The sequence below is a fragment of the Myotis lucifugus genome, unplaced genomic scaffold (assembly GCF_000147115.1).
Source record: "Myotis lucifugus unplaced genomic scaffold, Myoluc2.0 scaffold_347, whole genome shotgun sequence".
NCBI lineage: Eukaryota > Metazoa > Chordata > Mammalia > Chiroptera > Vespertilionidae > Myotis > Myotis lucifugus.
Genome location: NW_005871395.1, coordinates 1,111,177 through 1,138,052, shown reverse-complemented (window position 1 = coordinate 1,138,052; position 26,876 = coordinate 1,111,177). Strand labels below are relative to the sequence as shown.

General features: G+C 44.3%; 1 protein-coding gene across 5 annotated transcripts in view; it reads left to right on the top strand.

Annotated features, from left to right (window-relative positions):
- STK38 (serine/threonine kinase 38) overlaps window positions 1–26,876 on the top strand; it is a 104,314-nt gene that overhangs the window by 70,251 nt on the left and 7,187 nt on the right. The window contains exons 10-11 of one of the 5 annotated variants that reach the window (XR_002832242.1): window positions 13,574–13,754; window positions 25,377–25,669. Coding sequence is in view for 2 of the 5 variants with exons in the window: in XM_014466618.2 (XP_014322104.1) it covers window positions 13,574–13,754; window positions 25,377–25,507 (312 nt within the window). In the remaining 3 variants the exon portion in view is untranslated. Of the gene's footprint in view, window positions 1–2,391; window positions 2,636–10,580; window positions 10,742–13,573; window positions 13,755–25,376; window positions 25,670–26,876 lie in introns of those variants that run through there. The other 4 variants (XM_014466618.2, XR_002832241.1, XR_002832240.1 and 1 more) reach the window with 4 other exon arrangements.

Sequence of the window (26,876 nt, the reverse complement as noted above, 5' to 3'; positions counted from 1 at the left end):
GCCGAGCGGCGTCCTGAGGAGACGCCACCCCGGACACAAAGGCAAATCTCCGGGGCCCCGGCCGCCGCCACTAACCTGGCGCTACCCGCCGCGCTCCGGCGCCGGCGGGGAATCTGCCCGGGAAGCGAGGCGCGCGCACTCCGCGCCGCGAGGAGCTGCCGCGGGGACCGGCCGTGCCGCAGGGCGCGCGCTCTCCCTGCCCCGGCCGGCGCGGACACGCGGCTGAATCACCGGCGCTTCACGTTAAGAGTCCCCGCGGCGCGCGGGGCACGCTGGGAAAGCCGGCTCGGGCCGCGGCCCCGGCCCCGCGCTGGAGTGGCCGCTTCCCTTCCCCACACGCCCAGCGGCCGAGAGAGGGCGCGCTCACGCCCGCACAGCCAGGGTGGGTTCCGTTTCTGAGCCCCGGGTAGCTTCTCCCAATGATTAAAGGAATAAAGCAGAAAAGGTGGTGGTTCCCTGAGTGTAAAATAAACTCGCCCCAGGACAGCTGATGCTCATAGAAACTTGTGGAGCCCGCATCTCCATACTTTTAAGGCAGTGGTTCTCAACCTTCCTAATGCCGCGACCCTTTAGTACAGTTCCTCATGTTGTGGTGACCCCCGATTTCATTGTTACAAATTGAACATAATTAAAGCATAGTGATTAATCACAACAACAATATGTAATTATATGTGTTTTCCGATGGTCTTAGGCGACCCCTGTGAAAGGGTCGTTCGACCCCAAAGGGGTCGCGACCCACAGGTTGAGAACCGCTGTTTTAAGGGAAGGAGGTGGTAAGAACAAAGGAATTGTTTAAACACGTTTTGCTTGGAAGCCCCTCTCCCGGGGTATGCATTCTGACCAAAAGAAGGGGGAAAACACACTTTTCTCAAACCTGAGTGTAATGAAACTACATGCTATAGCAAACAAAGTTGAATGACAAATTTTAAATGAACTGGAAGCAAATTATTGGAAAACTGGTTGTTACGAGAAAAATATTCTAACCTTCAAAAACATCTAGGTATGGCCCTATAAAACTAATGCTAGAAAACGTAAGAGGGAAGAAATAGCAACAATCCTTAATTTGACCTAGAGGTCTAGAGGTCATTCCCCATTTCTACTCTTTCACTTCACTTTAAATGACTGCAAAGTATCCAGTATTGTGTTTGAATCAGGATGGATAGCTTATGCTGCTAATTAGTAAAATAAATATAAACAATTGGAGTGTTAATAGGATTCACGCTTCACAAGCAAAGTAACATGGAGGATTATTCAAACCAATGCCTTTATTTCCATTTCTATAAAGTACAGTGTAATTTATGCCCTTCAAGTCAAAAGAAAAAAAGGGGGAAAACCCTTTTAATATTCTTGCAAAAATACTTGAACCAAAATCTTTTCTGGAAAAGTTTCTCTCTGCAGATTTGTAAAATAGAAAAATCTGACCCAAAGGTTGGAGAATCAGGCGAACTACTGTCTTTTAATTAATAGTTAAGACTAACTGTTCTACTTTTGTCTGTAATTTTATATAGTGAATGAATAGCATACCAGACCTGATACTTTTTTTTTTGAGTAGACATCACGGAGATGGAGTATAACATGTATATTCACAGAAAACACAGGTGTATGCTGATTTTTATCATTTTATTTCTACATAAGTGCATCTCCAAAACCTGAATCTTTCAGATGTACTTACATCTGAAACTGAAACCCTTCCTAAAGTCAGTTGTCTTAATGGCCAATCCATCTCATTAACTGTTATTTAAGTCTCCTTAAATATAACACCTACTCACAGTAATTATTACAAAGTACTTTCCCCAATACTTTACATCACTTACATTTCTCAACAACTCTGGGGGATAGATTTGATTACTCAGATTCACCAATGAGGAAAGCAAGACATAAACAAAGTATCTAAGGTCACTAAACTACTAAGTGGTGCTGAAGAACTGAGAACCCAAACCATGTGACCCCAACGTTCTTGCTGGATATCCGCGGAGGTGCGGCCCGTCCACCTACCTGCCGCCAGGTGAACCCCTGAGCACCCCCGGAGGCATCTTACATGCCTTCAGCTGTTACACCAAATAAGTAATTTAAGGTTGATGCTAAGAAGTAAAATATTTTTAAAGCAATAGCTGTTATCAAGGATCTAATAAGAAACCAGTTATTCTTTCTACATACTACAGCATATGTGCAGTAGTAAGCATAAAAACAACCCCAAAATCCCAATATTTTTAAACTCTCAAAGTAATTACATTTGCAATTTGTAATCTAAATGTTTGGTTTAGTTGTATGATCTCTAGACCACTGCAGACATATCAAATGAGACTGTTTGAAAGAATAATCACTTTCATTTGAAATCCAAATTGTGCTCAGATATAGATGGAAATAATTATTTAATTTCTGACTTTCTAGAGGAAAGCCGGCCAGAACCCTGCATACTGAACGCAAATAGATTCAGAAGAATCCCTTTTCACTTCCATCAGTTCATCTTTGTTAACAATTTCTTCATGGAAGTCACAAAGGCTTACTACCAGCAGCAAACAGACTGGACCTTGAATACATGCTCAACCAGAGAATCAAGAATTTTAAGTTTCTTAGTGGCTGGAATTTACTGTGATATCTTCATTAATATACATCTGCTTTACATACAACTTCAGTGTGCCTCTTAGTCTCATTTATAGGGAATGTTTCATATGCAAATTCAACAAATTAGTAGCCACAGTTCAACGATTTAGGAGCCCAAGAGAACTATGTAGATGATGATGGCAGGATCTCTCCTCTAAAGGAACTTTAAAAAGTTAAGTTTGGTTATTTGGGTAACGAAATAAGAGATAAAGGGAAGTGAATCTACGTAAAAGTATTCCCACTATAATGTAACAGAGAAATGATAGAATATCCCAATTTTGCAACCTCCCGTGAATCAGTAGATGTAGGCATTGTACATCAACATTTTCAAAGATCAGAGAGAGAACTAGGCATCCTGTGCCTCTTGAGGGAAAACCATGCACCACCTAAAATACCCCCGACGGAATCAAACCCGAATCTGATCTAGACTTGCAGTCCACCAGCCAGTTTGTAGGAAACACAGGGAAAGAGGAACATGTTGAACTGTACCATGAACATGCAATTTGCAAAGTCCTGTCTATGGAAGACTACAAGTCAAAAGGCCTCTACTTTTTAAAAGATAAAATTAAAAAACAACCTTAAAAGATATATAAAAAAAATTTTAAGTGTGTGTGTGTGGGGGGGAGGGGTGGTTCAGAGACTATACTGTCCAGGGGTGAACATTTGGGTAGTAAAACCATTAAAGAAAAAGGGAAGTGAAAGGAATTGCAGCGCTATGAAAGTTAGGTCATGGTTACTTACTAGGTGGTAGTGGTGGGGAAGCAGTTGTGATTGAGAAGGAGCTTCTAAGGGCAGGGAGTGAAGTTTTGTTTCTTGACCTGGTGGTGGTTACAAGGGTGTTTGCCTTTAAAAAGTTCATTAAGGCAAACATTTCCTTTGTTTTATTATATAATAGAAAGATTGTAAAGGAAAAAGTTTGGAGGGTGAGGCCAGTCCTGCCTAAGAGTGTAAATATATTTTCTCCACACAGAGCTATTTGCAAATATATCCATTTGGTTTCCTGGGACAATATTAAGGTTAAATTACTTTAAAAAGAGCAAATCCTTTGAAAGATATTCCACATTGTAATACAATTTTGGAATTTTATTTAGATACTAGAGGCCCGATGCACAAAATTTGTGCAAGGGGCTTAGCCCTTGTAGCCCTGGCTGCCTCAGCCAGCCCTTACAGCCGGCCCTTGCAGCCCAGTCAGCCCTCGCAGGCCCAGCTTTGTCCAGAAGGTTGTCTGGAAGGACATCCGGAAGGTTGTTTGGCTATTCAGTCTAATTAGCATATTAGCTCTTTATTATATAGGATTAGTATAGATTCTGTCTTTTTTTAGAAGGTAACAGATAAGTAGGTATATAGAGCAGGGGTGGGCAACCTTTTTGTGAGTGCGTGCCAAAACCAGCAAAATTCTGCGTGCCAACCCTTATTTTTTGAGAACATGTTACGCCTACTTGATATCTCTTAAGGTGTATGTATGTGAAGAACCTTGAAGAAATAATAAAATTCATTCGAGCGACAAAAACACAGTATATGATGATGAAAAATACATTTATTTTTTAATGTATACATGTACACTGATAGTCCGACAGAAAACTTTATGACTCCGTTTGATATTATCAGGTTTATATTTCGTGACCTTCAGAGATATGCACGAGCTACTACTTTCATCCGGCAGGCTACTCCTATTATGAGACTTAACAAAACTCATCACTGAGAACAAAGATTCACAAGCGTATGTGGATGAAACCAAAACACTGGTCGGATCTAGGAAGGCAGGGAGAGTTAAGGCAGAGGCATAGAAATTGCTCTTCCCCTCTCTCGTCAATCCATGTCTATGGTCTTTAAGATAACTTGTTATGTAAGATTATTTATTTATCTAAGATGCACCTACACTGAATTTATCTGAAAAATAAAAAAGTCGATATTAAGGAAAAAATTGTAAATGGAAGATTATAAGAGAGGGTTTCGCGTGCCAGCAAAAGTTACTGGCGTGCCATGTTTGGCATGTGTGCCAGGGCTTGCCCACCCCTGGTATAGAGGACAGCTAAAATGGAATGATGAAAGATAAGGAGACAAGAACAGTTTCTTGGAGCTTAATGGTTAAATTTTAGTAGTGATCAGGAAAGTAACCCATAACAAACATGGCAAACATTTCCCATTGAGACTTCGATGAGGGCATGAGCTCCCCCACTTTCCCCACCTGCATGCCAGGACAATGTCTCAGGACGGAATGACTTTTTAAAAGTACACAGAATGCTCAGCTTGGAATTCAAGAATCAAATGCACCTCTGTAAATGGTGGTCCTGGGGGAGTCAGCGTGGGGGAATCAGGAAATGTGGAAGCATGCTGCATGGGCTGCGGCAGCGCCGGTGTAAACTGATAATATGTTTATCTCTCCTTCCTCCTGTTACCAGTTTACAAACAGACTCTGACCTTCCCAGCGCTGCCGGCTCATGTTGCCTGTTTGCGAACACACAAGTCTCATTTTTGAACCCAATGCCGGAAAGTTTTACTAAGAATGCTGGGAAGCTTTTTGTGGGTTTTTTATTTTTATTTTTTAATAATATATTTTTATTGATTTCAGAGAGGAAGGGAGAGGAAGCAAGAGATAGAAACATCAGCCGAAACCGGTTTGGCTCAGTGGATAGAGCGTCGGCCTGCGGACTGAAGGGTCCCAGGTTCGATTCCGGTCAGGGGCATGTACCTGGGTTGCGGGCACATCCCCAGTGGGGGATGTGCAGGAGGCAGCTGATCGATGTTTCTCTCTCATCTATGTTTCTGATTCTCTATCTCTCTCCCTTCCTCTCTGTAAAAAATCAATAAAATATATTAAAAAAAAAAGAGAGATAGAAACATCACTGATGAGAGAGAATCATTGATTGGCTGCCTCCTGCACACCCCCCTACCCCGCAACCTAGGCATGTGCCCTGGCCAGGAATCGAACTGTGACCTCCTGTTCATAGGTCGACACTCAACCATTGAGCCACACTGGCCGGGCTGGGAAGTTTTTTTTTAACCTTATATGAATTTAAAATAAAGTGCATTTGAAAAAGTAAACAAATAGACAAGCCCCAAAATATGTATTCTTCATACTAGGATGTCAACAGTGGACTTTGGGGTTACGATGAAATAGTCTCCAGTCACCCACTGAGCCACTGCAGACAACCATGCGATTCGTTTACCTGGTTCACATCACACCTCCTCCTTTCCCCAAACTTTCAATAACGGAGAAAAGCCAAATCTATTTGCCAAAGCATGCGGCCTGGCCCCTTACATCCACTCTTTGAGACATTTTATAATGAAAAGCAAAGAATGGGGACTAGCAAATTCAGAAAGATTTCTCTGACCAGCCAGTGTTCTCCTTGCTCATTTGGAGTTGTGATGCCTTCTTGGAAAAAAGTCAGTGTCTGCAAATGTACAAGGTACCTGAAAAGGAAATACAAAAGCATGAAGTGGCATCAGATTCATACGGCAGTATGATGTAGTAATAAAACATTGGAAAAAGAGCCAAATGACCTCGGTGGAAGGTCACTTCACCACTTACTGACAGAGCAAGTCACGAGCAAGCTTGGGTTTCTTAATCTGTAAGATAATAACTGACCTATCTTTGCTATGAGGTTGTTATGAGGAAGAAAACATAATCAAAATTATGTAAAAGCATTTTCTAACTTCAAAGCACTAGAGAAATGTAAGGTACTATTAATATTAATGTTATGTACACACTCCATGCAAACCAATATTATCTTTAAAAGGAACACACCCAAAGACTTTTTTTACGAGATAAAACTGCCCTCTTAATGACATTTGTAAGTTGTATATTAAAATATACTGGTTTCCTTAGTATTTATTATGCAGTTTAAATGAATATAAAAACATGTTACAGTGATTAAATATTTTTCAATATTTCTTCCTTTTATCCATAAGCACTGATAACAATAGAGTTACTATTTTAAAGAGAATTTGACATTTTTTCTTAAGGGGACATTTGGTTCTCTATTAAATGTGTTCTTTTTAGTGATTTTTAAAAATGGTATAGTAAGTAATTGCCCTCGAAGATTCTTATTCCTAAAAGGTTCACACACACACACACACACACACACACACACTCACTCCTAGGCTAGATCTGGAAGGAATTGCTAACAATCCTTCCTTAGTTGCTCTTTGATTTTTAATCATATGAGAGCAACATCTGAACAAGGTTGAAGAAAGCAATTTCAGGAAGTTCCTCTTCTTGCTCCGAATCTCTATAGCACATAACGCCTAAGTTCCACTAGTAATTTGGGTTGTTCTATCTTGTTTTTTATTTATTATAAATGGAGGTGGCCCCCTAAGATGCTGAAGATTAGTAGATGTTCTGCCTTGGGGTAGAAATCATATACTTAGAAACTGAGAGGTAGTCAGGTGAGAGAAGGTTGGACAGGGATTAAGGAATTCTGGCATCAGTACCAGCCTGGCCACCTTTGGGCCAGTCATTAATTCCCTCTCTGTCTCATTTCTTTTTATCTAAAAATGAGGAAGTTTGGACCAAATGATAGCTGTCATTTGTTAACTGCCTTCTGCATGGTAGTGTTGAAAGAGAAACGGAGTAGATGTAGTAGCCCAGTGGTTCTCAACCTTCTGGCCCTTTAAAACAATTCCTCATGTTTTGACCCCCAACCATAAAATTATTTTTGTTGCTACTTCATAACTGTAATGTTGCTACTGTTATGAATCGTCATGTAAATATCTGATATGCAGGATGGTCTTAGGCGACCCCTGTGAAAGGGTCGTTCCACCGCCAAAGGGGTCGCGACCCACAGGTTGAGAACCGCTGCAAATAACCTGATTATATCAAGTGGGGGCGGGGAGGTGAGGATTTGACTACTTAATAAACAGCTTTTCAAACAAATCTCCCTATTCAATGCACTCCTCGCATCCCACTGCTCCAGCTTTCCTCTGTGCTGTACCTCTTCTGACTCCCCGTCTGTCCAAGGCTCCTCAGTGAGACCTGCCTGCTTCTCGTGGTTCCTCCTCTGAGCACTTAGGCTTGACCTTCCTTGGCTGTAAGTTCTTTACCATCCTCCATCCGTTTCCTATTTTCATGCCTTGTGGTTTGGAGTGACTCCTAGTTCAGTAAAGATGGAATCTGAGTTTCTTGTTTTTCTTTTCCTACTTGTTATTTTTTGAGAGAAGGTCTCGGCTGTCTTGAATTAGGAGGCCCTTGTTGGCTGCTAGTGTCTAGTGCAATGCCTGGCATTCAGTAGGGCAGGGGTGGGGAAACTTTTTTCTGCCAAGGGCCATTTATATATTTATAATAGCATCCGTGGGCCATACAAAATTATCACTTTAAAAATCAGCCTGCTATTTTGGTCAAATATTTAATTAACTCACCTCTAATGCCTTGGCAGGACCAGACCAAATGACTCCGCATGGCCTGTGGGCTGGATGTTCCCCAACCCTGCAATAGGGAGTCAATATATATTTTTCATTGTTAATCAATATACAGTATATTGCTCACTATGAAGATTTGTATCTTAGAATATAGTCGCTACCACCAATAAGTAGTTATTTAGAATTCAACAATTCTAGTTCTTATTATTGTCTCATTATTGTTATGGAGACATCCTATATAATAAAGAGGAAATATGCAAATTGACCATCACTCCACCACAAAGATGGCGGCACCCACAGCCGGGGAGGAGGGGTGGGGGTGGGGTTTCCGTAACGCAAGATGGCTGCACCTACAGTGGAGGCTGAGTTCCCGTAATGAGCAATCAGCAGGGACCTGAGGCTGCACCGCCCAACCACCCCCCATGGGGCTTGACAGGGGACCTCAGGCCACACCCCCCCCCACCTGGCAGGGCTTGATGGGGGACCTCAAAGTGCACCCCCTGCCCGGTAGGGCTTGATGGAGGACCTCAGGCCATGCCCCCCGCCCAGTGGGGCTTGACAGGGGACCTCAGGCTGTGCCCCCCACCCAGTGGGGCTTGATGGGAGACTTCAAGGTGCACCCCCTGCCCCAGCCTGGGCTGGGGGACCTCAGGCTGCACCCCCTACCCCAGCGCTGGGCCAGTGAACCATAGGCCATGCCTCCCACCCTGGCGCCGGGCTTGACGAAGACCTCAAGGCATGCCCCCTGCCCTGGCCCGGGCCAGGGGACTTCAGGCCATGCACCCCACCCCAGCACCAGGGGACCTCAGGCCACACCCCCACCCTGGTGCTGGTCTGGGGAACCTGAGGGTGCACCGGGGGACCTAAGGTTTCACCCCCCGCCTGGCAGGGCTTGATGGGGGACCTGAGACTGCACCCCTCACCCTGCGGGGCTTGACAAGGGCCCTGAGGCTGCGCCCCCTACCCGGTGGGGCTTGACGGGGGACCTGAGGCTGTGCCCTCAGCCCGGCACCAGGCCAGGGGACCTAAGGCTGCACCCCCCGCTTGGCAGGGCTTGACAAGGGTGGGGCTGGCCGGGTCTGGATCTTGCCCAATGGGGGTGGGGCTGGCTGGGTCTGGGTCTCGCATGATTTTGAAGTGCTGTGGGTAGGCAGGGACTTGACTCTGGTTCCCATGGCGCACCCCAGACTCTGACAGGAGGAAGATTTTTATGTACATTTTACTAATTTTCTTTCATCTCTGACACTTCTATTATAGAGAAAGGGCAAATAGCAATATTAAAATATTTCCTCTAATTAATCCCCTTTTAATGTGCATGAATTTCATGCACTGGGCCACTAGTTATCTATATAAAACCCTAATATGCAAATCAACCAAACGGTGGAACAACTGGTCGCTATGACATGCACTGACCACCAGAGGGCAGACACTCAACACAGGAGCTGCCCCCTGGTGGTCAGTGCACTCCCACAGGGGGAGCGCTGCTCAGCCAGAAGCCGGGCTCATGGCTGGCCAGCGCAGCGGCGGGTGGTGGGAACCTCTCCTGCCTCCGTGGCAGCGCTAACGAGCAGCGAGCCAAGTGGTAAGGAGCGAGCAGGCAGGCAGTTAGGAGCGAGGGGTCCTGGATTATGAGAGGGCACAGGCTGGGCTGAGGGACTCCTCCCCCCCCCCCCCGGCCGTGCATGAATTTGGTGCACCAGGCCTCTAGTACTATAATATGGACTCTTATCTATCTCCAAATTTATTCTACAATGAACACATTTAAAATTATAATGTGCCAACTATAATTTAATATGTACTCAGATTAACATAGTGTATACATTTTCTATTATTGCTGTAACAAATTACAACAGACCGAGGGACCTAAAACAACACAAATGTATTATCTTACAGTTCTGGAGGTCAGGAGTCTAAAATGGGTTGGCAGGGTTGCATTCCTCAGTTTCTTTGCCTTTCTAGCTGCAGGTTGCCCACATTCCTTGGCTCACAGAGCCTTTCTCACATCACTCTGACCTTTACTTCCACTGTTACATCTCTGTCTCTCAGTCTGACCCTCTTGCCTCCCTCTTCTAGGGACCCATATGATTAGGTTGGGCCCAGATAATCCAGGATCATCTCTGCTTCTACAGCCTTAATTTAATCACATCTGCAACGCCTATTTTGCCACAGGAGGTAAAATATTCCTAAATCATGGGGATTAGGATGTGGACACCTTTGGAGGGTCATTATTCAGCCAGTTCACAAAGACAGTACAATATGAATCTATAGATGAATTAATTACTGAAAGAAATGATAAAAAATTCACTCAAATATTTTAAACTTTATATTAGAGCAACCTCCAAACAAATAGATAAAAAAAACGTTGTTAAGTGAAAAATACCATCTATATATTGGAACAATAAGATAACAGCCCTAGTCAGTTTGCTCAGTGGTTAGAGCATCGGCCTGTGGACTAAAGGGTCTCGGGTTCAATTGCGGTCAAGGGCACATACCTCGGTTGCAGGCTCGATTCCTGACCCCAGTTGGGGCGCACATGGGAGTAACCAGTCGCTGTGTCTCTCTCACATATATGTTTCTCTCCCCTCTCCCTCCTTTCCACTCTCTCTAAAAAATCAAAGGAAAAAATACCCTCCGGTGAGGATTAACAACAACGAAAAGACAAGATAACTAATGGGAACCAATGATTGTAATTAGACCATAGCTCAGTGGTTGCTTAGGCTTCCACGTGCAAATCCATTATCATGTTTTCTGAACCCTGGGATCTCCTGGTGTTTTCAGGTAGGCTCACTATTTCCTAAAGGCAATTATCCAATAATACTAACAATTAACAACTACATAAAGAAATATTTTAGTACATATATTTAAAAATAAATTTTAGGTGGCTATGGGAATGCAGACTGGTTCAGCCTCTGTGGAAAACAGTATGGAATTTCCTTAAAAAAAGGAAAAAGAAAAATGAAACTTCCATTTGACCCAGTGATCCCACTTCTAGGAATATATCCTAAGAAATCAGAAACACCAATCAGAAAGGATATATGCACCCCTATGTTCACAGCAGCGCAATTTACAATAGCTAAGATTTGGAAACAGCCCAAGTGCCCATCAGTAGATGAGTGGATAAAAAAGCTGTGGTACATTTACACCATGGAATACTATGCAGCAGTAAAAAGAAGGATCTCTTTTTTTTTTTTTTTTTAATATATTTTATTGATTTTTTACAGAGAGAAAGGGAGAGAGATAGAGAGCCAGAAACATCGATGAGAGAGAAACATCAATCAGCTGCCTCCTGCACATCTCCTACTGGGGATGTGCCCGCAACCCAGGTACATGCCCTTGACCGGAATCGAACCTGGGACCCTTCAGTCCGCAGGCCGACGCTCTATCCACTGAGCCAAACCGGCTTCGGCAAAAGAAGGATCTCTTACCCACGGAGGGACCTGGAGAGTGCTATGCTAAGTGAAATAAGCCAGTCAGAGAAAAACAAGTATCACATGATCCCACTCATATGTGGAATCTAATGAAAAAATAAACTGATGAACAAAATAGATCTAGAGACATATAAGCATAGGAAAGACTTTCAAACCTTAGAGGGAAGGCAGGGGTGGGTGGGTGGGAAGAGATCAACCAAAGAACTTGTATGCATATATGCATACCCATGGACACAGACAATAGGGTGGTGAAAGCCGGTGGTGGGGGCAGGGGAGGTCAATGGGGGGAAAAAAGGGAACATATGTAATAGTTCCTCTAAAATATATATATTTTAGAAAAATAGAAAAATCAATACTTTCAACAATAAAGATTTTTTAAAAATAAAAATAAATTTTAAGTGAAAAATATAATTCGCATTGATTATTTTTTCAATAAGTACCTCTTAACATTTGGCAGAATTGTTTCGGAAAATTATAATAAAAACCTATCTGGGGAAAATCAAGTCCAACATTCTTGATCGTTTATTTTAAAAGGCTGTGGTTATATATTTTCTATTCTGTTATTGAGCAATGCTATCTGAATAGCACAAAGTGGCAGTTTCATGTGGGCTGATGGATAAAGCTGTCAGCTGGCTCTCAGATAAGAACTTCACCTGGTAATTGCATTTTGATGATCACCTTTGCCCATTTGGTAATTTAATAATTTTTTTTTCAGGCCTGATCTGGCTCTGAAGCATTAGCTGGAGACCATCCCCTTTTCCTAATGGAAAGTTTACTTGAGAAATCAAATTAAGGCCAGAAAGTTGCCTGATGAGTACAGTTAAAATGTCAGGCTGTCCAAGGCACCTGCAATGCCAAGAAACTCACAACCCTTCATCCCATAATCTCCTCTTTCCCCTAATCTGGCCCAAATTGCAATAATCAAAATATTGAAGTAGCATACTACACTGGAAAACGTGGTACATTTGAAAAATGATGAGTCAGAATTCTATCTGATGATTTCCCTTGTCTTGGTTTGCATAGCTGAGAGAACTGCTCATTGCCTTTCTCTCCATCTTTTCAATTCTTGCTTCTTCCTCTAAAGCTGACATACAGCCTTACTGTATATACTGTCTAATACTGTAGTCACTAGCCACACGAGCTACTGAGCATCCGAAATGTGGCCAATCAATGGAGATGTAGTGTAAGTGTAAAACACATGTGAGATTTTGAAGACTTACTTTAATGAGAATATAAGATATTTCATTAATAATGTTTATATTGATTGATTACCTGTTGAAATGAGTTTTGGATTTATTTTGGGATATATTTGGGTAAAACACTATATTATTAAAATGAATTTTGCCTTTCTTTTACTTTTTTAAATGTAGCTACTAGAAAACTTAAAATTACTAGTACACATGTGATTCATTTATTTTTGTAAAAATATATCTTTATTGATTTCAGAGCAAAAGGGAGAGGGAGAGAGAAAAATCAATGATGAGAGATAATCATTGATCAGCTGCCTCCTGCACACCCCCTACCTGGGATTGAGCCCGTAACCCGGGCAAATACCCTTGACCGGAATCAAACCTGGGACCCTTCAGTCCGCAGGCCAACGCTCTATCCACTGAGCCAAACCGGCTAGGGCTGATTCATGTATTTTTATTGGCGAGCACTGATCTAAGGCTCCCCAAACCCTCCCCTGTTACCTTCTTCAGTTGTTCTTTATGGTCTGGCCTCTCATCCATTTCTTTTCTTTCCAGTAACTGCTTAGATTTAGAAGGTAAAATAGAAAGTTGAACTGTGTGGCACACCCTAAAGTCAAGAGAATTAAGGGCCCTGGAAGGGTAGATCAGTTGGTAAGAGCATCGTCCAGATACACCATTTCGGGTTCTCTTTTTGTGTGTTTACTGGTTTGGACTGTTCCTTTGAGGGAATGTGGCTGTTGAAAGATGAGGAAAAACTGCTGGGAGATGAGGATTGGGATGGTGTTGCAGATCTAAAGGCCAAGCAACACAGAGAGATGTTTATCTAAGTTGAAAAAGACCTGAGATCACCCTGTTCCATCTTTCACCCAAATCCATCACCCTCTTATATATGGAATAAAGCTGCTTGTATTGTTAGAACATCCATATTCATCTAACATGCCAGATATATACTGAGAAATGGGGGAAAGTCTCTGAAAATATATTTTTCAACAGGGAAAAAACATGAAGAAGAAAAAAATTAACGCCATTGTTTGTGAACCTAAAGAACTCCTGAATCCCTCTCCCAAAGTAACAAATTGTTGCAAATCGCTGTGTGTGAAATACAGTTTTCAGAAGGCATACATGACCAGACTTGCCAGCAACCAGCCAGTTCCAGCCATGTCAAGGAGCCCAGGTAAGATATTTATATTAAACCAAAAGAAATATTCTACTTGGCATGTATTTTTCTTGGTATTGAGGACACAAATTTGGGCATTAAATAGATCACTTAAACATTAACTGTAAGGAGACGGCGGTAAATCTCTTAAAGTTCTATGTGCTAAGCGGACGTTGCTCTTTGCTTCATGGTATTAATTTTTATTTAGTTTCTGTTAGCCCTGACTCACTGATGTGACAGCTAATTAAGATGACCCCAAAGCAATTTAAATAGATCAAATTTATCTTTTTGGAAAAACTTGTCTTTAAACTTGACCTGGTAATGTCTGCATTCTTAAGGTAGGAAAAATTCAGATTAGATTCCTTCTTGACTTGCCAGTACAGGAAAGAATTGAAGGGAAGATAAACCTGAAATTTTGTTTTGCAAAAATGTGTAATTCCTAAATGTCTCAGACTGATGGAAAACTAGTCTTATGTTCTGAAGAGCATTAAAGTGCTGGCGTCAAACTTATGGGTTTTTAGACTTTGGGATTAAAATATGCTAGACACATGAAAGGTGTTAAAACTAATCTCAAACTGTTCTCCAATTTTAAAAGCATCACATGCCACGGAGAAAGTGGAAATTTCAGGCACCGTGAGAGTCTCTGGCCCCCATTATCAAACGCGGAGCCCATTTCCCAGAAAGAACTCAATTAAATGCCGAACTTTCATCGGTGCAGGTGACAATTCTCAAAGCCTGAGGCTCGGTCGCCTGTCAACATATTTTCATTTGAGATGCAATTCATACACCATGAAGTTCAGCCTTTTAAAGCGCACAACTCACTGGTTTTTCGTATATTCAGAGCCGTGCAATCATTCCGGAGAACATAGTTTATTGTAAGCCTTTCCCGGTGTTTCGCACTCGCTACACCGCTCGGTCCTCAGATTCCTGCAAAACTGGCGAGAGCCTTCCGAGGTGGAAGGGGCGGTTGCCCCATTTACCCCAAATGCGTCCCTGGTTTCACCTCAAAAGGACAAACCGGGTGAGGAAGCAATCATGCTACCCCCGCTGGTTGACGCAGCAACACCTGCAGCCTCATCTGCACGTTCGTTTTCGTGCCTAGAACTCCCGCTTTACTCCGTAGGTCAAATCTTTTGTGTGACGGGCGTCTTAGTCTGGCGGGCGGGCCCCCCATTTCTCTGCACGTTATCGCTGGCCCCGGAGGCCGCCGCGCGTTTCCCGCTCACGTTTCACGATCTCCCCGAAGAAAGGGGGGATGTGCAGGCGGAAAGGGGCGGCGTGAGCGGGACACGGAGTTACTAGGCGTCGAGAACGCCAAACCTGGGGAAATGGGCGGCGCAATCCGGAACCGGGCCTCCCGCTCCCCTCGGGGGGTCCCCACGCTCCCCTCGGGGCGTCTCCCGTTCCCCTCGGGCGAATCTCACGCTCCCTCCGGATCTCGCGGGAAGCCCCCGCGCGCCCGGATCTCGCGGGAGCCCCGCGCGCCGCGGCAGCGCCGGAGACCACCGCCGGCGTGCTCGTCCCCATTGGCCACAGCTGGCCCGCGTGACCGCTAGACCCGGGGCCCGGCGGAGCGCGCGCTTTCCCCGCTGGGAGCTCGGGGCGTGAGGCTGCGGGGACGCGGGAGGTCCCTCAGAGGGCCGGGGGGCTCCCCTTCCGGCAGCCTTAAAACAAAAGCCCCCAGTACTGCCCCAAATGAAACTCCTCGTGAGAAACTGGTTATCCAGAGGTCCCCCCGCCGTGGCTTTGCCACACACACTGACAATGGAAATCGCAGGCCATCACTGGCCGGAAAGCGGCGTGTGAAACCAGACTGGGTTTGACACTTCGGGGAAGTCTACACGTCTGAGCAACTCCTGCGGGGCAAAGAGAGCAGAACGTTTGTGTGAGGAACTTAAAGCCACGTCTTCTTAGAAAAGTCGAGGGAAGTCCAGAGAAACAATCCAGATTTGTCACTTTAAGGGGAATTAGGAACTCTTGGGAAAACGAAAATGAGTAAAAGCAAAACGAGATCCCGCCCACCGGTGAGAGTGTAATAACGTACCCGTGTGAAAGGGGAGGATTTAAAAACCCGCATCTCTCTGTACTTGTGTGTGTGCGTATGTAGGTGCGTGACTCGTGTGGAAGGGATGGGTGATCGCAGAACAGTCGAGTCCCGCGACCTTCTTCCGCGGAGAGGGCCCGGCTGCCCGCGTTGCCTTCCTCCCCGGAGGCTCACCCACTCTCCCCTCCTCCTCCGGGAAGCATCCTCCTCCTTCATCCATTCAAAAGCGCGCTAGGGCCTCCTCTGTTCCAGGCCCTGTGCTCGGTCCCGGGGCCGCTCCCCCGGAGGCAGACGGCTGGTCACTGGCACCGACCCCTGTTCTAAGAGGTCCAGACGCTACAGGAGGCTTGACCCCGCAGGGAGGTCAGAGGGGGCTTCCCCGGACCCACACCCGGAGGGCGAAGGGAGTGGGAGTTGCAGGCAGAGGGAGCAGCAGGGGCAGAGGGAGCAGCTGGGGCAGAGGGAACAGCTGGGGCAGAGGGAGCAGCAGGGGCAGAGGGAGCAGCTGGGGCAGAGGCGGCGCAGCCTCTCCCTCTCCAGCGGCTGCCTGTCCCCGCCACCCCCACTGTGCCCACATCAGCCGGCCTCGCAGTCTCAGAACACTCACTTCCTTCTCTCAGCCCCAGTTCTCAGGCAGTAACCTGTCACCTGTAATTATCGTTATAGACAAGGTTTTATCCACTAGGCAAGTATACTTATATCTACATCTAGTATGCATGATCATTTATGTTTCACATATTGAAAACATGCAGCGATGACAACAAAATGTAGAGTATGATGTATCTCAACAGAAGTAAAAGAACAGTAGCTACTCAAAGTGCTGAGAGATCACATGAGTTTGGAAGACTCGACAAGGCATCTAAGAGACAGCAATTATAATAAATGAGCTACTAATTCTAAATGGCTTGCAACAGTGGTTGACGGACTGTCAGAGCTGTCTAAGTGTTTGCTTAAAAATACGTTCTCACGGTTGGAAGAGTGAAAACTCTCTCCTGCATTTTTACCTCCCTTCTGCTCAGTTCCCACCATCATCACTCCCTATCATAGGCAACCATTGTCCTTATATCCTCGGATATCCTTCTGGAGGTGTGTTTTTTTTTTTATTCAATTTTGAACAACTGGGAATATAGATTTTTATACTCCCACTTTTTAGGCAAAAGGTAGACTATTAAGTAGACTGTTCTTGCTCGCTTTCTCACTTAACAGTATGATTTGGAGATCTTTTGACATTAATTTTTAGAGAGCTTCCTCATTCTTACTTTTTAAAATCATTTTTATTGATTTTTAGGGAGAGGAAGGGGGAGAACCATTGATCGTTGCCTCCCTTATGAGCGCCGACCTGGGCTTGAGGCCAAAACCTAAGTATGTGCCCCCAAAACCTTTTAGTGTCTGGGACAACACTGGAACCAATCCAGCCACCCGGCCAGGGCTCATTCTTACAGCCCATGTTTCATCGTGTGCATACACCATCACTTATTTAAATAGTTTCCTATTGATGTATATTTGGGTTGTTTACAACAAATAACCTTGAATGTTTTTGCATTTGTAAAATTGGGTAAATAGATACATTGCCCCCTAGAGAGGTTGTATCAATTTACACTCTCACCACCAATTGTTAGCTCGTCTCCAAGACTTTAAAATACCTGAATGTGCTTTATTGTTGCCATTTTACAACTTTAAGTGAAAGGAGAGCTGTTTTCAAAACAAACTGAAAGGCAGGGCTGTCCTTCGGTGAACTTACAGAGTAGCCAACTTCTCATCTAACTCTTACTCTCTTCTCTGCTGCAGTCTCCCCGCCCCCTTCTGCAGCTGCATGTTTCACAATCAACAGTGTTGGGTACCTTCTATGTGTAGGGCACTGAGTTCGGCCCCAGAGATCTGAAATAGATACATGTCCTCAAGGGTTTCATCCTTTACTTGGTCAGACACGCACAAACTACAAATAGTTATTATGTTGAGTTCCAGAATGCAAAACACGCCAATTGCTTGAGGCGCACTCAGTCCTCTGCTGCCTCCCAGCTCCAGGTTCTTTCTTCTCTGCCCCCCTTGTAACCCATCTTCCTAATGCAAATAATGTACTAGGTTTGTATTTCCCAGGTGACTATTAACCAGTTAACTAGTTGCAAGTCAGTATTCGTTTGATTGGCACAAGCAGGGCTGGCCCTAAACTGGTTTTGAAATGGGTGACATTTGTTTGGTTCCCTCTTCTCTCCGGCACCTTCTCTGCTGGGTGAGTTCTCAGCCCTCACTGGTGCTCTCGCCTTTTCTCAGGTAATTGTCAAATAATCCTTGCTGGAATAAATGTGTCATTTCAAACTGGCTTGAGGTGAGATAGTATGTGTCTGTTTCAAGATCCTCTCGAAAACAAGAATAGGAACTGAAATGATAGGCAGTAAGTAAGGTTGCAAAGGGCCATATATTTCACCTACTAGTTAAGCCGCCCATTTAATCCACTCGTTAATCCACCTTGGCTGAGGTGGATTAATGCATTGAGACCTTGTTCCTTCCTGTCCAATCCTATCCTCTCCCTCCTACTCTTTTCTCTGTTGTAGGGTCTGGGGACCATTGCCCTCAGAGCTCTTAACCTTCAAACTCAGCTGCAGCCCTGGCTCAGTGGCATCCGGTGGTCAGAGAGGGGGTGCTGGGAAGTGGGTTGCCCTTAGGCACTCTTCCCATTGTCTTCTCCCAGTCAGCTTGCAACCTGGCTGTCTCCCTCCCCCCCCACACACACACTTACCCTGCCTCCGCCTCCGTGCAAAAGGTTGTTTTTCCCCAACTGTATCAACTTGCATAGGTGGCTGCCCTTTCCACTCAGGTTGCAGCGGTTCTTGCTAGTTGCTCAATGTATTTAAAAGTGTGGATTCAGGCAATGATGCTGCTTTTTGTGTTGCATTAAAAATTTTAAGTCAAAACAACTTACATGTTCATGGAAACGTGAACTGGAGAGCTTATGGTAAAAAGGGCCGAAAGCAGTGCCTGGCACCTAGAAGGGCGTCTATAAATATTTGCTGAATGAATGAATACAAGATCAGTGTTTGGCCTCTCCCTTTCACCCCCACCCCATCCTGTGTCCCATTCCTAGAAGGGCAACTCTTTAACTGGCTGTGTTTTCCGGTTTTCTAGGCCAGTGGTTCTCAACCCTGGCTGTATGTTAGAAGCACCTGGGGAGCTTTTAAAAAATACCTACATGTTGTGTTATTTATTTCCAGACCAACAAAATCGTCTTTTTAAGTTTATTTTTATTTTTAGGTCTCTAAGCTGATAGTCATGTGCAGCAGTGCTGGGAACAACTATTTTATTCCTCTGTCTCTTCATTTATTGATGCCATCCATCCTTTCCTTGACATGACAGTGAAGTTTAGCTTATAGTATACCCTCTATTTCATGTTTGATAGTTAAAGTATTCTTTTAATATTTCTGCTTTTTGTCTTTGTAAACTTAAATAATTTAAACTTCTATTTTTTATTCCATATATTTTCAGCAATATCACATGACCCAGCATTTTATACGGTGAAGATACTAACGTCCCTGCTTTCTTCTTTCTCAGCCTTCCATAGCCTGCTATTTATCTTGTTTATCTTTTAACTAGAGCCCCGGGGTGCGACATTCGTACACTGGGGGGGGGTGCTCCCTCAGCCCGGCCTGCGCCCTCTTGCACTCCGGGACCCCTTGAGGGATGTCTGCCTGCCGGCTTAGGTCTGAGGGGTCCTTAGCGCTGCCAAGGAAGCGGAAGAGGCTCCCACCACCGCCACTGCGCTCACCAGCCATGAGCCTGGCTTCTGGCTGAGCAGTGCTCCCCCTGTGGGAGTGCACTGACCACCAGGGGCAGCTCCTGCATTGAGTGTCTGCCCCCTGGTGGTCAGTGCGCATCATAACGACTGTTCCGCCAGTCAGTCAATTTGCATATTAGGGTTTTATTATATAGGATTTTTCTGTAGTCACAATTGTTAACATTTACATTCTGCCCTCCAGTCACAACCAACTTTCCCATACTTTGTCCATCAGTTGATTCTAAAGTTAAAAACCAAAAACTCTGGCTTACATTATTGTATCTATGTAAATATTGTCTAACACCAAGTCCAGTAGTAGTAGCTAAGACATATAATGTAGGGCTTTTTGTAAAACCAGGCACTTTATAAATACCACTGTTTAATAGTTATAAGAATATTAAATTCCCTTTTAACAAATGAGGAAACTGAGGCACAAAGAAGTGAAGTAATTTGCCTAAGAACAGGCAATTAGAAAGGAACTGAGCAAGACTCGACCTTTCCTTATGGGAGGATAGGACACATTTTTCTTTTCTTTTTTTAAAAAAATATATTTTATTGATTTTTTACAGAGAGGAAGGGAGAGGGATAGAGAGTTAGAAACACCGATGAGAGAGAAACATCAATCAGCTGCCTCCTGCACACCTCCTACTGGGGATGTGCCTGAAACCAAGGTACATGCCCTTGACCAGAATCAAACCTGGGACCTTTCTTTTTTTTTTTTTTTTAAATATATTTTATTGATTTTTTACAGAGAGGAAAGGAGAGAGGTAGAGAGTTAGAAACATCGATGAGAGAGAAACATCGATCAGCTGCCTCCTGCACATCTCCTACTGGGGATGTGCCCGCAACCCAGGTACATGCCCTTGACCGGAATCGAACCTGGGACCCTTCAGTCCGCAGGCCGACGCTCTATCCACTGAGCCAAACCAGTTATAGCTACATTTTTCTTTTCTTTGGTACCCTTGCCAGCTGGAAAGACAATGCACATAAAGGTCAAATACATTGTTTCCCCTCTTTTTTGAGGGGTGATGGTTGTCTTTAGCTCCTGTTATACAACTCCGATCAGTTTTCTTTCTTCCATTTCTGTTAGGGACTAATTTCAGCCTCTTCAGCACCCCCACTGTCTCAGCAGAGGCCTCATTTCCTGCTCCATGTATGGAACTGATGCCATCATGGGCAACAGATGGGTCTCCTTCCCCTTTGCTCCAGACTTCCTTGTGTGAGCACCACACCTTGTCTCCTATCCTATCACAAGAAAGGGGGCCCCTCTCGTCAAAGCTCATCCTTCCACGTGTTTTCTTTTTTTTCCTCACCAGAGGAATGTTTTTATTGATTTTTAGAGAAGAGAGATAGAGGTACAGATAGAGATAGATAGATAGATAGATAGATAGATAGATAGATAGATAGATAGATAGATAATAGATATGTGAGAGAGAAACTTTGATATATTGCCTCCCATACATGCCCTGACCAGGATGGAACTGTTACCAGTGATCAGCGGAAGTGGGCTTCTCGATGTGCCGCTGGAATAAGACTTTCCGGAGGCCGCCCCGGAGGACGGGGTATTGTAGAGAGCTTTGTTTCTGTAGAATTACACCCCTGAGTTTCCAAGGTCCCGTTTCCCTTTGTCCCACCAACGAAGAAGTTCCGTTTTGCCTTCAGCAGGGCTCAGATCAAAGCCAGCATCCAGAGTTTCCCTCCATGTTAGGGCAGAGTCCAGCCCAGCACCAGGCTGGCTTGGTTTGTGTTTCCCACTGCAGTTCATCAGTCCGTTGCATGTGGGGTTCTCAGGGCCGTGGGCCATGGGCTGTGGCGGGAACACGGGCAGGAGCAAAGCCAAAGGGACCAGAGAGACAAGAGCGAGAGCGAACAAACCCACAACCCAGGTACGTGCCTGACCGGGAAGAACCCACAACCTTTTGGTGTATGGGACGATGCTTCAACCAATTGGGCCTCCGGCGGGGGCTGTTCTCATTCTTGTTCCTCCTTAACCTCTGAGACTTTGCCTCAACAATTTGACCTACACTGTCTTCTGCTCTTCATTATTCCTGCTCCAATTTCTCTCGACCTACAAACCTGCTCAAGGCTTTCAACTTTAGAATTTCCTTCCACACACCGCCTCTTCTTGCTATAGCCTTTCTCTCATTCCTTCATCAGGGCTCCTCTCAGAAGAGTCTACAGTTATGATGCCACACCTGCTCTGGTAGCTCAAACCCACACTTCCCTGTCCTGCAAACCTTCTTTGACCCTTACAGGACTGGACTCAGTCCCGGTGACACCAGCAATCTTCTTTAAGGATCCGTTTGTCCTTGCTAAGTGACTCGGGCCTTCCGGAGATTGACTAGCAGTCCTGATAAGTTTAAGCAAGTTACTTTGCAATTGTTATTCAGATGAGGTATTGTGAGGAATGAATGATGTTTGATTATGAGAGGGCATCTCCTTCTAGATGGGGACACTACGGTTGATTTTGTATTTGACAGATAAAAGGTCATGCAAACTCCCTTAATGCTCTGGGACTTAGGGGTGGTGGCTACCAGCAATAAAGACCGTATGACTCAGAATGATGTTCCCTGAGAATAATCACCTCCCAGTAAATAAGAAACTTAAGCTGCCATTGCTTAAAGTCATGCCTAGTCGTATAGGTCAAATGCCGTGAGATTTAACACAGACGAATATCATTTTAGAAAAAAAAACATGTAAAAACAATGCCTTCAGTTTAAACGTAAGCCACATTTTAATTTGCTTCACATATGGGCCATAAACTTCCTGTGTGACCTTTTATTGTTTTCTGGGCTGTCTCTTTGCCTTTGTAGTTTCCCCAAATTTTCAACCATATGGTGTCTTCTATCAGATCTCCCCTCCCTGGGGCTTCCCATCCACAGCTGCTCTGCGCTCCGGTCTAGCTGCTCTCTAGGCCTATTGCACCATCACCACGTTGGGACTTCCCGTCACATGGCCTGGATCCACCTTTTGCTAAATCTCCCGTCTTTTTTCTTGGTTTAGTCATGCTCTGTTTACTATGTCTTACTGGAATGCTTCCTCAAAAGACTTCCTAAGACGTTGTGTGTGGAAGAAAAGCGTTCGGAGACCGTGCATCGCTGCAGATGTCTTTATTCACATCTCCCGTGCGATTGAGAGTGTGGCTGGGCATAGAATTCTGGTTGGAAAATAATGTTTAGAGGCTATTACTTGTTTTATTATTACTATCTTCCTAGTATCCATTGTTGAGGGGAAGTCAGCCGCCCAACTAATCTGTGTTCTTCTTTAGAGATATTTAGCATCTCCTTATGTTTGCAGTTTTGAAATTTCAATATGTTCTAGAGGTGAAGTTTTTATTTCCTTGTTTGTTGTCCTGAAAAATGGGGGCTTTTTAAATTTTTTTTATGGGATTTTCTAATTTGAAGTTTGGTGTCCTTCAGTTCTGGGAAGCTGTCCTAGGCTGTTCTGATAACTTCCTGTTTTCTCTCTTTCTGGAACGCCTATGAATCAGATGCTGGTTTTTCCATACTGGTACTCACTTGTCTTTTCTCTCATATTTTTCAACTTCTGAGGCTTTTTCTGAGTGATTTCCTTGACTTCATTTTTGCGAGACATCAATTGTATTTTTAATTTTGGCAATTATATTTGGTAAATCTGAAAGAATCTGTTCCAGGATTATTCTTTTTCTCAGTGCATCCTTTTTCATTTCATGGATGTGATATTTTCTTAAATCTCTCTAAACATATACATTAGAACTTGCACACATTCTCTTCAGTTCCTGAATTTTGTGTGTAATATTTAGGATTACTGTTGTTTTTGTTTGTTTTTAATTGAATCTTTATTGTTCAGATTATTACAGATGTTCCTCTTTCCCGCCTCCCCCCCCCCCATAGCTCCCCTCCACCTGGTTCCCACCCTACCCTCTGCCCTTACCCCCCCCCACCCGCCACTGTCCTCATCCATAGGTGTACGATTTTTGTCCAGTCTCTTCCCGCACCCGCCACACCCCTTTCCCCCTGAGAATTGTCAGTCCACTCCCTTTCTATGCCCCTGATTCTATTATATTCACCAGTTTACTCTGTTCATCAGATTTTTTATTCACTTGATTTTTAGATTCACTTGTTGATAGATATGTATTCATTGTTCATAATTTTTATCTTTACCTTTTTCTTCTTCCTCTTCTTAAAGAATACCTTTCAGCATTTCATATAATACTGGTTTGGTGGTAATGAACTCCTTTAGTTTAATGCAAAACTTGCTGTACTTATGAAGCCATTCTTGTGTCTACTTTAGCCCAGATTTATTTCCTTCTCTGTATTCCTAAAGCACTTGGGAATTGTTTCATCTCTAACCAGTGTGTTGTGAGTAACTTCAGGACAGGTCCAGCTCATGCCGTTTTATTTTTTACTAGAGGCCCAGTGCATGAGATTCGTGCACCGGTAGGGTCCCTAGTGGCTGGTGGCTACCAGCTGGGGCCTCCCTCCCTTCCCCCAGCTGGCCCCACCCCCTGGTCAAACTCCAGGAGGATCCCCTTGGTTGAGAGGACAATTTGCATACTATGCTTTTATTATATAGGATAAGTTCCCTAGAGCACCCAGCATAGTAGTTTACTCATAAGCTGCTTAAAAACACCATTGGTTGCTGGAAGCAAATAGGGTTTGGAAGAGCTCATTCAAGGATCATGGGTAAAAAAAAGGAAAAATCTACTTTATAAAAAAATTGTGAAGATCCAGACCTATCCCATACAGTGACAACTAATCACATTTGGCTTTTGAGCACATGAAATGTAGGCAGTGCCATTAAGGAACTACATTTTAAGTTTTATTTACTTTTAAAAAACTGATATTTGATTTAATTGTTAGCAAACTTTCAAGTATGTTTGGGACAAGTTGGATATATGAACCTACTTTTTAAAATGTGAACTTCATGAATCTAAATGCAGATCAAGGTTTTCCAATGAAAAGTTAGTTTCTGAATTCAGATGTGTTGTAAAAATAAATTAACACTAGATTTCAAAGACTTACGTATAATAAAAAGAATGCAAAACATATCGTTTATAATTTTATGTTGATTATATGTTGTAATGGTAATATTTTGCATATATTGGCTTAAATAAAATAAATTACTAATTAAGTGTATCTGATTTTACTACTAGAAAATTAAAAATTAACACGTAGTTTGAATTATATTTCTATTGAACAGAACTGATCTATTTCAATTCAAGGATTTGTTTATTTATTTATTTATTTATTTATTTATTTTTAAAAAATATATTTTTTATTGATTTTTTACAGAGAGGAAGGGAGAGAGATAGAGAGCCAGAAACATCAATGAGAGAGAAACATCGACTAGCTGCCTCCCGCACATCTCCTACTGGGGATGTGCCCGCAACCCAGGTACATGCCCTTGACCGGAATCGAACCCGGGACCCTTCAGTCCGCAGGCCGACGCTCTATCCACTGAGCTAAACCGGTTTTGGCGAAGGATTTGTTTTTTGATAATAATAAGAATTATTATTATTTTTAATCCTCAGCCAGGATATTTTTTCCATTGATTTTTAGAGAGAGTGAGGGGAGAGAGGGAGGAGGGAGGGAGAATAGAAAGAGAGAAAGAGAGAGAGAGATTGATGAGAGAGGCCAGGGATCAAAGCAGAATTGAACCGTGACCCTTTGGTGCATGGACCGACACTCTAACCACTGAGCACACTGGCCAGGGCATGTTTTTTGATAATCATTATGATGATGGGTTTTCATCCCTCTCATCTAAGATGGTTTTTAGTAACTAGTGGTGAGTAATTTCACAGACAGTTAATGTAGTATCTCTTTTGAACTCTCTTCTCTTAATGCAGACCACAATTCACCTTCTCAGCCCAAGGAAAATAGCCTTGGCCAGAACCATCACCCGGAGGAAACAATCCACAAGTTGGCCATGCAGCTGAAGAACATTGGAGACAGCGTTGATCACTGGATGGCTCAAGAGGTGAGGCCTCTGTTTCTCTAGGAAGGGCCGGCAGGTAGGAGAAAGAGCAGGCGGAACGACGGCTGCTAAGTGGCTGGGATGCCCAGGAATGAGCAGAACACGTGGATTAGTAATGTCTGGATTACCAAGCATTCAATCTGAAAATTGTGAACCTGACTCAAGGTCAGTATATGACCTCACACTTGCTGCTCAAACTGTGGTCCATGGGCTAGGAGCCTAAGCTTCACTTAGCAGCCAGTCATATGTGCAAAATCCCAGCCCACACGCTGGAATCACCATCTTCCTTTTTGTTGTTGTTAATCTTCACCTGAGAATATCTCTTCCATTGTTTTTCAGAGAGAGTAGAAGGGGAGGAGATAGAGAGAGAAACATCGATGTGAGAGAGACACATTGACTGGTTGCATGCCACACGTACACCAACTAGGGGCGAGGAGTGAACCTGCAACCAACGTATGCGCCCTTGATCAGGAATCGAACCCACAACCCTTTGGTGCGCAGGCTGACACTCTAACCACTGAGCACACCGGCCAGGGCACCATCTAATTTTTTGCACAGGGGATTTGTGTGCACATTAACGTCTGAGAGACTTTGCTGTATACCCTTAAACTAGGATGCCTTTTGGAATCACCTAGTGTAATCTCAAGAATTACAGATGCTGGCCCGACTGGAGTGGCTCAGTGGTTGAGCATTGACTTAGGAACCAGGAGGTCACAGTTCAACTCCCAGTTGGGGCACATGCCTGGGTTGCGGGCTTGAACCCCAGGAGGCAGCCAATCAGGGATTCTCTCTCATCATTAATGTTTCTATCTCTCCCTCTCCCTTCCTCTCTGAAATCAATAAAAATATTTAAAAATACTATGTAATAAAAGGCTAATATGCAAATAGACCGAATGGTGGAACAACTGGAACAACCGAACAACTGGTTGCTATGATGTGCACTGACCATCAGGGGGCGTGTGCAAAACATGGAGGGCATTGGCCATGGTGGATGGTGGAGCAGGTGAGCAGGGGCACCAGACCAAGGCGGGGCACCGGCCACTGTCATCAGGGCAAGCCTCTAGTGGTTACTGAAAATTTTTTATTCCCGCATGCCAAGGTCCTGCCCAGTGCTCGCACCTACTGCCGGCATTGACCCTGCTCACACCCACTGCCAGCGCCGGCCCTGCTTGCACTCGCAGCTGGCACTGGAGTCACCATTCGCACACACTGCCAGTGCCCGGCACCGGTCCCGATCACTCGGTGCCATCATCAGTTCGAGTGGTGGCTGCTGGCCCTGATCACCCCTGAGGGCTTCTCCACCTCCCCCCTGCTCCTGAGGGGCGATCGGGGCAGCAGCTGCCACTTGTACCCGCTGACGGCACTGGACCCA